The 12,222-nt window shown below is 33.8% G+C and overlaps 1 protein-coding gene across 5 annotated transcripts; it reads right to left on the reverse strand.

Annotated features, from left to right (window-relative positions):
• Positions 1 to 902: 902 nt before the first annotated feature.
• Positions 903 to 11,918, reverse strand: mhc1zca (major histocompatibility complex class I ZCA). Of its 5 annotated transcripts, none has more exons than XR_002458102.2 (9): positions 11,790 to 11,918; positions 5,646 to 5,918; positions 4,860 to 5,147; positions 4,505 to 4,789; positions 4,279 to 4,395; positions 3,915 to 3,956; positions 3,268 to 3,315; positions 2,995 to 3,059; positions 903 to 1,897 (listed from the first exon to the last, which is right to left on the reverse strand). XR_002458102.2 is itself a non-coding variant. In NM_001083545.1 (8 exons), exons 1-7 carry the CDS (start codon positions 11,851 to 11,853, stop codon positions 3,040 to 3,042), a joined length of 1,095 nt encoding a protein of 364 aa, NP_001077014.1. In that variant the 5' UTR covers positions 11,854 to 11,893; the 3' UTR covers positions 903 to 1,897; positions 2,995 to 3,039. The 5 variants fall into 5 exon arrangements, 2 of the variants coding, with proteins under 2 accessions (NP_001077014.1, XP_021330605.1); XR_012401161.1 differs by having other exon boundaries at positions 4,244 to 4,395; XR_012401173.1 differs by lacking the exon at positions 4,505 to 4,789.
• Between the last annotated feature and the right edge of the window lie 304 nt (positions 11,919 to 12,222).

Below are 12,222 nucleotides of genomic sequence, written 5' to 3' on the forward strand. Positions count from 1 at the left end.
ATAAAATTTCACAGTTTTAACACTTTTTTTTGCTGTAAACATTTTGTGAAGTAGTAATTAAATAATTTAAGTCTCCATATGACCCTTGTTTTGGGTGAGTCCGTGTTGCTATGACATCATAGAAAGTGCCTAGACCCTAAATTTGCGGGAAATCCGCACCATTTCAGAAAAATGCGAGATCTGCAAAATTTTGTGGGGTTTACTTGATTTTGCAATAAATTCAGCAATCGCAGGAAAGGCTTGAATTAAAGGATTATGCATTGAATTGCAGTTTAGTCTCCTCAGCTGTATCCCTTATAGACTTTACCTTGATTTACAGCTGTCAAATCTCTTAAAACACAAAATAAGATATTTTAAAATCTCATGAAACCTGTATCCAATGGCTTCAATTGTATTTGTTTTTCCTACTATTTATGTCAATTTACCAATGTTACCAACTAAAGGCATGAATACTATTGTCTACATATATAGGCTCTTTAGTAAAATGAGACTGTAAAGTAAAATTCATCACTGCAACACAGCAGATAACCCGTGTCCTGCTTTAAATAGGCCTTAATAAAATAATAAAGTGAGAGACTCTTACAAAGGTTATGATTATGGTTAGAATACACCCAATCTAGCACTGACGATAGGTATTGGCCTGTGATTTCATCAGCTTCTAGCATGTAGATAAGTTACCAGTAAAGCTACAAGAGTCACAAGGAAATGTTTAAAGTGAAATGAGAGGTTAAAGAGGACTTACAGACATATACATGAATGTAAATAAAGTCCTATCAAAAACAGCTTTAATGAAACTCTTGTGTTGAGTTACTTTTAGAATTGAAAACCGAATAGTTAAACACACTTTAGCTTTTAATGAATAGTCAACAACAACAATAATAATCACAGTAACCATTTTCCACTCTTTTTTAAAACCACTTTATTGTGAAGAAAGTGCAAAATTCACAAGATGCTCAGATTTTAAACAAAGCCAAAACTATATATTAAGGTAAAGTTTGTTTTATATTTACGCATTCGTTCAGTAACAACTCGTGAAATGCTCCCTATAAATGTTTGGCTTGAAATCTCATGCAAGTATGACTTCAAAACAACATTAGCTCTATTTATTTGACTGTGAGCAATATTGTACTTTGATAGTCGTTGGCTGCTAATATGATTTCACTATTCAGAATTTGCAAAGAATACTTTTCTGCAGTTGCATTATTAGGGAGAAAGTCAGAATGTCTGAATATAAAAACCAACTTTACCTTTTTTGTAAAAGCACTACAAATGACAGCTATAGAATACACCACATGTATGCTATAACTTTAATAAGGAACAGAATAACTTAATAACAAGAAAATATCCTTAACACTGATGCATCTTATTATGAAGAAATAATACAAGATCACTCATAATTATTTATATAAAAGCTGAAAATTAAATCTAAATTAAGCAACTAATATAAAACAACCCTTTTAGAGTGAAAAACTGAAGAAAACATTTTCAATTTTTTATAGAGCATTGAGGATCATTTTATGATACATTCAGCAAATAAGCTCTGGGTTTTTTGGTGCTAAAAATGTGCACATATTTTTTAAATCGGCATTGAAAATTATCAAGGGAAAAACAAGAAAGAAAAAAAACACTCAACTTCATCTTTTAGATGTAGAAATAATAAGTCAAAACATCTGTAAAAAATATATAATGAACAAAACTAGATTTTAGGAGAAATTTTAAGAAAAACAAAAGGCAGGGCTATCTATGTTGACCATCTGATGATCCGACTTTGTTTAACTCTTCAGTTCTCTCTCAGTAGACTTTTTTCTCTTCATCTAACAGGAATTTTCAACTTCCAGTGTTTCCATCAGTAGAGATTGTCCTTCCGCAGCTGGTGGTTTATTTTTGCACTCCCTCACTGAAATACAAGCAAATACATGTGATTTAAAATAGAATTAAGATTTGTACTGATACATATAACTACAGCCAAACTACACCAACAAATTTTAAATCAACTTATCGTCTGTGCGCCAGAATGTAAACTTACAAACTTTGCCAAAATAGCTACCTACACCGTTGTACATTCTGTACATTACTGCGGTCTGGACTCCAAAAATTGCAGTCTGGAGTGGACTTCCAAAATATTCACATCAAACTTGTCTCTCTCTCAACCCCTCGGATCCCTGTCTCTGAGTCCAATAACGTAGGCCAATAGCATGGCTAACTATCCATTTTGTTGATTGCCTGTTAGCATTATAACACAATATTTGGACAATATTTATTTAACAAGGGTGAATGGAGTGAGCTAATTTTACCACAGTACATTTATAATGCTAATAGCCAATTTACAAAGATAAAAAAAAAAAAAAAACAGTAAAACTAACAGAAGTTGAAATCCATTTGCATTAAACCTTTAAAGGCCTTTAAATTTATATATATATTTTTAAATATTTCCCAAGTGATGTTTAACATTTTCACAGTATTTCTTATAATATAAATTTCATCTTTTAAGGAGTCTTATTTTTCCCAGAGATGGGTTGCGGCTGGAAGGGCATCCGCTGCGTAAAAACTTGCTGGATAAGTTGGCGGTTCATTCCGCTGTGGTGACCCCGGATTAATAAAGGGACTAAGCCGACAAGAAAATGAATGAATGAATAAAAGGAGTCTTATTTCACTTTTTAAAAGCACTTTGAGATTTTTTTATAAAACATGTACTACCATTATCCCTTACAATTACTAAGATGGCACATTTGGAAGGAACTAAAGTCGCCACTGGCTTGCTTGGTTCATGATCTATAGAGCTGCGCATCGATGGATTTGCTCTTCAGTGTTTGCACTCTCAGTAGTGATTATTAAATCACACTGAACTGAGCTAAACTGAACTGAACTTAAACTCTAAAAACTGGACTGACACTGTTTCAATTTACTATGATCTTCTAAGATGCTTTGACACAATCTACATTGTAAAAGCGCTATAGAAATAACGGTGAATTGAATATAATTGCACATAGTTACCACATTGTCCATGTTTTCCTGGGAGCGAGGACTGCTTTCTGAACTTCAAGCACTACTCCCTCTACCTGTTGAGGTACAGTGAAATGTCAAAGTGAGCTGTGCTTGTCATATTTTTAAAACAATGTGCCAAAACTTTGTCCAGCAAAGGAAAAAGTGGAATTGTAACCTGTGAAAGTCATGCAGTAGAAGATGATGCATTTAATCAATCAATTTAATTTTGCAATAATAAGAAAAGCATGTGACAATCTATAATTGAATGAAAAGAATATTCACCATAGTTGGCCGAACCATTTGGCATAGAGCGTTTCTCATCCTTATTTCCTGTAACATGCAGATATTCAAGTCACTCCATCAAGAAATAAAAGACATCACAGTTTAATTTGGTTTTGCTTCTTACTTCAACACAGCCTCGACATTTCACTTTATGCACTTTGATAAAAAATATAAGTAAATGGAAAATAGTTTTTTCTCCACCAGTTTGGCACATTTCTCAATAATACTGCTAATAATGTACATGACTATAAATGCCAAAAACAGCATCAACACCCCTCAACCCTCCCTTAGATAATCTAGTGTGTTGTCGCTTTTAAAAATGAAAAAGAGAAGAGTTAGACACTTTAGAAGTGTAGAACTAAACATCAGAAATACACTTTAGTTTTATTTATTGATACATTTTGATTTATTTTATTTCATTTTATTTTTATTCTGAGCAAAAAAAAATATTCACTTAAAACAATTCTTTAAACAAAATACACTTCATCATGGTTGAAAAGTATTTGAGTTTTTAAAGATTACAGTCAATAATAATAATAATGATAATAATAATAATAATAATAATAATCTTCACAATAACCTAATGTTTCACCATTTTAAACTCAACTTGCTTATTGTTAACAAAAAGGAACAAGAAGGATATTCACCAGAAACAGTTTATACGACAAAGCGTTTCTCATCCTTATTTCCTGTAACATGCAGATATTCAAGTCACCATCAAGAAATAAAAGACAATCACAGTTAAATATTGTATTGCTACACTTTTCAACACAGCCTGGACATTTCACTTATGTTGCTTTGATTGAATATTAATTTTTACTTACAATTAATGAAAAAAATTCCACCGGTTTGGCACATTTCTCGAAAGTAATCTAATTTCTCTTAAAACAGTGAACCATCTAAAAGTACTGTCACCTAGAAGGAGTGTATTTTAAAATATACCAAACATTCCTTTAAAATATTACTAAAATATAACAGAGAGGAAATGTTCATTAATCAGTCTCTACTCACCAATTATGTTCTTCTTTTTTAAGATCCAAACTGTTACACCAATGGCTACCAGCAGAATCAAAACTCCAATTATTGCTGCAATGATGGCTATGGGAGGCTCTGAAAGGTATTCACCATCTACACAAAGGCAAAGACAAGTATTTTACATTTGAATCAATTATTTCAATTTAGTTTTGACAAAAGAAAGTGGAGGTTCACAAGTGGTATTTCTGTATGCTTTGATTACTCCATCTGACGATAATTGGTTCCTTGAGGGTTCTGTGGTTCACATAACAGTCATATTCTGCTTTTTCATCCTCATAGATGTTAGTGCTCTTTCTCAGCTGAAAGGTCCCATCCTGGTTTGGTCTAACTCCTGAGGAATCTAGATCATTATCAGGCAGTGTCGTGCGGTATTTCCTTATAGTCAAAATCATATCTTTGGGGTAGAATCCAGTGGCCATACAGGTAAGTTTTAGCTTGATTTTGCCACTGATAATCCTTCTTGCAAACACATAAACATCTGGGGGAGCTGAAATCACAAGTATATTGTTTAATCAGTCAGTTCTATAACACTAACCAAATGCTGTATGTTTACTCACAGCCGTCTCTAAGCTCCTGATCTCCGTATTCTCTGAATTTGTTGAGCCAGTCCACACACTCTTTTTCCAGGTAGCCCTTGGTGTACTGATTTAGGATGGGCACATTATCCCATTTCCTCTTGGTTGGAAGAGCTGCGTCCACTGGGGCAACCCACTGAGACTCCGCATCATCAAAAGAAAGGAAGTTTCTTCCATCATAGCTGTACTCATCAATGCCTTTAGAAAAGCGGTGTTCATTCCCCTGAATCTCAATTTCACAACCATGTCTCCACTGAAGAACATGAAGATCTGAAACAGACACCAATTAAACTGACTGTGAGATGAAAAAGCAAAAGCAAAAATTATACAGATATAACGTTATAATGATATATGACCAATAATGGTCAAACATTTTAATGCTTAAAAAGGTCTCTTCTGCTCACCAAGCCTGAATTTATTTGATCTAAATAGAGCAAAAAGTAGAAGTGAAAATTTGAAAGACTTTTTACCATTTAAAAAGCTGTTTTCTATTGGAATATTTCTAAATGTAATGTATTCCTGTGATTCTAAAGCTGAATTTTTAGCTTCACTTGAGTTTTTTATGTAAACTGTTAATAATTACTGATGATGATAATAATGATAATAATATAATTTGAAACAATAAACTTGCATATTAGAATAATTTCTGAAGGATGATATTAGTGGATTTAAAATTACAGTAATAAATGACATTACAATATATACAAAAAGTTATTATATATACATAGGTTTTTTAAGTAGTTCTAAGTTATCATAACCATCCCTCACCTGAATTATTGTGTCTCATTCGGTCCATCAGAATGTTGACGTTCACATTAAACCACTGTTCTTTGCTCTTTCTGGACTGGGTGCCTTTTTCCCAGTAATCTTCCTGCATTTTCTCTTTCATCCAGTGCTGTTTAGGAATCTTCTTCTGATCTATGTTATTGTAATAGTCAATCTGTCTGTCATCAAGCAAACCCATTGCAGTGAATTGATAGATGCCCGACTGGTCGACAGGTCTGGATAAAGCTGTGTATATGTAGTAGAGGGAGTGTTTTTCTGTATTGAAAGAGAATAAAGCATGAAAATGTCAAAAACACATGATCCACATGATCATTTTTAAGTATACATTATGAAAATAGTTTCATGATGGAGTGGTGACATCTGACCATCACAAACAAATCTGGTTAGACTGTTTTAAGATGTTTTTGTCTTTTCCTTTCAACCTATAGACAAAGTATTGCAACATCTGTAGCAGTTATATTCATTGCTCTTATATTTGGCACAGCCGAGGTCAGTTTAGTCTGTCTGGGGTTTAGTCTGTCTGGTAAATCTCCAAAATTGTCCGGGATTAGAGAGAAACATTCTATAATTAATCATTTGATCTAAACGACTCAAATAAACTTTTCTATTTACTCAGAGAGGATAAAATTAGATCTAAACTGAAAATATACGTACACTGTAAGAAATGCTTAATTAACTCATTTGCCTTATTTAAATGATCTACATTTATTCTTGTAAATATCATAATTTTTTAGATTTCCTTTATGCTATTTGTTTCTCATTTGCTGTATATATTAATTTGATGCTGTTGATATCACATATTTTATACATTTCTAACATGCTTTGGCAATACTGTACAAAATGTCAACAGCAGTTTTACCTGTTAGTGGGTGCACATGGCTCCTGAATAGAATAAAAGTATAGTAATAATGGATTTATTGTTTTATTTCGTATCTTTTCTCTTTAAAATCTTCAACCCCTTGAAAAGAAACAGTGTATAATAAGTAACAATATTGGTAAAAATCCCTTTTTTGGTTGCATGTAGGTAACCTCGTGTCATGGGCAAAAGGTTTGTTTCAATCCGGCAACCACCATTTGCCATTTGTATTTCAAACCTGTGGGCAGCACTGATATCCTACTTAACAATAATAATAATAATATTAAATTAATAATAAACAATATTATCATTAGTTACATATTTAGAGGTTGTCATTCATAAAGACAAAAATTATCGCAACATGCTTAATATTCAACCCATAAGGAATTAAACTAAGACGAGATTTAATATCTGGCTTCAAAGAGATTTATCCCTGAATGGTAGGGTTTTACTGTCCAAAGCAGAAGGGATATCAAGATCTGCTGATGCGTCTTTAACTCTAGAGATGCCCTCTAATTTATACAAAGACTAAAGACAAAATGCTATTTTGGAGGAATAGACATCACTATTTAACAAAGGAAATTATGTGTAAACAAAAATGCAATGGTGGGTTATCCGTGTTAAGTTTTAAAACTTTAAACAATACATTCAAAATTGGTTAATTAAATTCATGTAAGAAAAGAACAGTATGTGGTATACTTTTCCAAAAACACATATTTGACATGATGGGGGTATAGAATTTCTGTTGAGATGTAATTTTAAAAGGTGCGACGCGGTGGTGCAGTGGGTAGCATGTTCAACTAACAGCAAGAAGGTTGCTGGTTTGAGCCTCGGCTGGGTCAGTTGGTGTTTCTGTGTGGAGTTTGCATGTTCTCCCCGTGTTCGCGTGGATTTCCTCTGGGTGGTCCGGTTTCCCCCACAAGTCCAAAATGGTACAGGTGAATTGGTTAAGCTAAATTGGCTGTAAAGTGTGTGAGAGTGTATGGATATTTCCCAGTGATGGGTTGTGGCTGGAAGGGCATTGGTTGCGTAAAACATGTGCTGGATAAGTTGGCGGTTTATTCCGCTGTGGTAACCCCGGATTAATAAAAGGACTAAGCCGAAAAAAAATAGGAAATGTAATTTTAAATTTGACAAAATTTCAGTGAAATTTGCTAAATTTCACAAACAAGCTTTATTGGTCTGGATGCTGGTATTTAAGCATAAATTTTCCCCAAACAAGTATATTATTTACAATGGTAGATGTATTCAATATAACAATAAATCTCTGTTCTTCTTCTTCTTCGTCTTCTTCTTCTTCTTCTTATTTAATATCTTACAGTGAATTTTAGATACATTTGGTTTTCCAGCTACTCCATATTGTATTTGATACCATATCTCAACAGCTTCTTTATTTTATAAGAGAGTATGGAAATACATTTAGAAGGAAAATTTGTTGAAGAAAACCTTTTTTTAAAGAAGATATTGATATTATTAAACAAAGTTATACTCATAAATATATTAGAAATATTATAACAGGTCATACAGTTATATATAATAGTTTTAAATGGACCAATGTATTCATGAATATAAAATGGAAAAAAGCTTGGCGTTCTCATTAAATAGTTTGTATAAATAACTAAGTAAAAGAAGTTACATTTAAAATTTTACATTGTATATATCCAGTTAAAGAGGTTTTAGAGAGATTTAAATTGGATATTGATTAATCCTGTGATTTTTGTTACATGGAAACGGAATCTATTGTCCATGTTTTGTAATTGTACACAAGGATTTTCTGGGTGGATGTGGAAAATTTTCTTAGAAAAACAAACAAATATTGTATTCAAGTTACAAAATTTTGATATTTGCATTTATTATGTCAATATATGTAAAAAATGTACCTTTCTAGTACAACTTTTTATTATTATGAGAACATTTCATATACAAAAAATGGACTGGATCAAAATTTTGTTCACCTTCTTCAAGAGACTAAGGACTAAGAAGCTAAGAAGAGCTAAGAAGCTAAGAAGACTTGTCATATGCTTAAGGAATATAAGATTTTTATTGCTGAATATTTTTTATGTACACTCTGGCATATATTTGTGTATAATAGTAATAAAAAAGATCAACGTTAATTCAATGTCAAGAGAAACGTATATGTAGGTTGAAATTATGTCATTTTGCTATCTAGGTCCTTTCATTAACAAGTTTCTAGCCTGTTTTTATTAACAGGTCATACTCAAATAAAAATGTGCTCTATAAGGTTTTTTAGACAACAGTGTTTTGATCTAATTATCATTTTATCAGTGGTGCCCCCAGAAAATGTTCTTAGGGGTGGCCAAGTAAGGCCACACCAAATCTTGGGGTGGCACCCAATGGCACCCTATTTTGAGCCACAATATATTAATACATGTTCTTCTATTGATGTACCTTTTTGCAAAATACACCCACTAATCATTGAGATTTCTGGCCCTTTAAAGTCAACCAGCAAAAAAATAGAGTTGCTAAATAAACTAGATTCTGGAAAGCTGATTTCAAAATGCATTTATTTATTTATTTATTTTGGATTCGTGGTTTTCAATCAGATAAAACCCAACTTTTCATTTCAAGAATAATAATTTCTTAATAAAAAGTGTGAAATCTCCGTGAATCAGCCACATATGTGTCACTATCCACAATAATTTAGTGGCTACATTCTTTTATTAATTACTTTATTTATTGAAATATTGTGAATTTACGTAAGTCCATTTAAATTAATATTATCAACAACTAAATCATATTGGGCTTTCCACAGTGGTGGCCAGAGTTTACACCTGAGGGGCGCCCGGCAGGCACTTTTTTCCAGGGGTTTCAGTACAGCGTAACCGCTACAACGTCATCGGGTGGGCGTGGCCTTTCTGTGAATTTGCATAGGTCACGGATCATGCGCAGATTGTGAAAACAGCCGTTTGATTCAGATACCTGTACGTATTAGCACGGGTTTCGTGTCAAATGCATTTTATATGAAGTACAAAATAGCTGTCCTGATCGCAGGTGTTTCATGTGAAGTCAGTGTATGTTATATTAAACAAATTAACTTAAGATACCTCTCAGATTACATTAATACTGTTATAACTTAAGATACAACTCGGGTATCCCAGGGCTTTTGTGCCAAATACTTTATATATCATATACAGTAACATCAGATACCTGTCCTGATCCCAGGGGTTTCATGTATGATCACTTTTATATTATATACAGTAACATCAGATACCTGTCCTGATCTCAGGGGTTTCATGTATAATTACTTTTATATTAGTTAACATCATATACCTGTCCTGATCCCAGGGGTTTCATGTATGATCACTTTTATATGTATTAACATCAAATACCTGTCCTGATCCCAGGTGTTTCATGTATGATCAATTTTATATTATATACAGTAACATCAAATACCTGTCCTGATCCCAGGGGTTTCATGTATGATCACTTTTATATGTATTAACATCAAATACCTGTCCTGATCCCAGGTGTTTCATGTATGATCAATTTTATATTATATACAGTAACATCAAATACCTGTCCTGATCCCAGGGGTTTCATGTATGATCACTTTTATATTATATACGGTAACATCAGATACCTGTCCTGATCCCAGGTGTTTCATGTATGATCACTTTTATATTATATACATTAACATCGGATACCTGTCCTGATCCCAGGGGTTTCATGTATGATCACTTTTATATGTATTAACATCAAATACCTGTCCTGATCCCAGGTGTTTCATGTATGATCACTTTTATATTATATACAGTAACATCAGATACCTGTCCTGATCCCAGGGGTTTCATGTATGATCACTTTTATATGTATTAACATCAGATACCTGTCCTGATCCCAGGTGTTTCATGTATGATCACTTTTATATTATATACAGTAACATCAGACACCTGTCCTGATCCCAGGGGTTTCATGTATGATCACTTTTATATTATATACATTAACATCGGATACCTGTCCTGATCCCAGGGGTTTCATGTATGATCACTTTTATATGTATTAACATCAGATACCTGTCCTGATCCCTGGTGTTTCATGTATGATCACTTTTATATTAGTTAACATCAGATACCTGTCCTGATCTCAGGTGTTTTGTGTATGTTGACTTTAAATAAAAATAGAAAATAAATATGAGTTATGTTAATTAACTAAGATCGAGAAAGAGAAATTAACCACGGTTTATTACAGAAAATGTGGTATTTATTTGTTTAAACATGACTGAATACCATATTTTAAACTACAAAAACACAGTTCATCTTACCACAACCATTATTATTTAGTTTAAAATGGGAGTACAAAAGCCTAGAGACAGTAAAACGGAGTAATACGGATTAAAACGAGGTCAGCTGTTTTTGCTAATTAAATCTTTAAAATATAACATTACAACAACAAAAAAATAACCTGTATGATTGTTTTTTCCTTCGTTTTTCACCGCGGTAGGTTCTTTATGCATAATCATCCTGTTTGAAATGACCGCGCTAAAAAAGAACCTGTACTGCGCATGATCGGTGACCTCTTCTTCTTCTTTCTGTTTTATGGCGACTAACTCATTAAAAAGCATTATCGCCACCTACTGTACAGAATCTTACTCCGATGATGGGTCTGAATATTAGAAAGGGCAACAGAAAGAAACGAGGATCGGTGACCTCTCAGTATTGTTTTTTTTTAAGGGGGCGTTTCCCAAACACGACCGAGCCACACCCATTTTACGTCGTGGTAATGAAACCCCTGGAATTGAGTGCATGCCGAGGGCGCCCCTGCATTTTATTGGATCCGGTAGAGCAGGCACAACATAAGGCGGTGTTGCCAGATTGGGTTTTGAATTTGATTGTGCGGGTAAAAAATGACATAGGCGGGTAGAGAAATGTATGGCGGTTTTGAAAACGGCGTTCCCCCGGGCCCCTTCATGGTAGCCTCCAGATTTATGTGCGGTTGTTTTTGCATTTCGGAGGGTTATGGAATCAGTCAGCTACATCTGGCAACACTGCAGGCGGAAGTAGGAGGTTCCCTGAATCGAAAGTATTCGCTGATGGCACGCCTAGGAGGCCATCAACAGATCAAATAACCAGCACATACCATAAACAGGCAAAACTTTTAAGACATTTTTATGCCAATATTAGGCAAGAAATACGTAGGCTATAGAGTAATAAACAGCTTGAGGGACAACAATGACGTCGATTAATTTAATTTTGATATTTAAGAAATATCATAAAAAGGCTATTTTTGAGTGAAAATAACAGCAGACTCACCGGTCCGGACTGATACAACAGAAAGGAGCATCACAGCCGAAAACAAAACGGCCAAAACAGCCATTCTGAAGCCTTTTGAGGCCGCAGCGTGTGTCTGTTTTCACCCTCACTGACGTACAGCAAGCTGTTAAAGAATTTAAACCGTGCTCAGTCTATAAATAAATATAAATATATCTCAGGCATCGGGTGGTAGCAACAGGGGGGTAGGCTACGCCCCCCTTACTTTTAGAAACCATTTAGAAACAGATGATTAGGAATGTAAACTTTTGGATTTCATACAGCTGTCCCAGCCATTTTTAAAGTGTCCACTACGCCATGTCTCTGTGTCTCAGCCTATATTTTGACTAATGCTTATTATATTATTATTCGACTAGTCAGAACGACAATTAGAGATATTTGTACAATATGATTGTACAAGAAATCAGATTCAAGA

Source organism: Danio rerio, chromosome 1 (assembly GCF_049306965.1).
Source record: "Danio rerio strain Tuebingen ecotype United States chromosome 1, GRCz12tu, whole genome shotgun sequence".
NCBI lineage: Eukaryota > Metazoa > Chordata > Actinopteri > Cypriniformes > Danionidae > Danio > Danio rerio.

Excerpts from the sequence above, each read along its gene's own strand:
- mhc1zca (NM_001083545.1), bottom strand. The coding sequence starts at position 11,853 with ATGGCTGTTTTGGCCGTTTTGTTTTCGGCTGTGATGCTCCTTTCTGTT. Across the intron at positions 5,919-11,789 it reads TGTTGTATCAGTCCGGACCG|AAAAACACTCCCTCTACTAC; the intron begins GTGAGTCTGCTG and ends CTTTCAATACAG. Across the intron at positions 3,060-3,267 it reads AAATGGTTCGGCCAACTATG|GTAGAGGGAGTAGTGCTTGA; the intron begins GTGAATATTCTT and ends GTACCTCAACAG.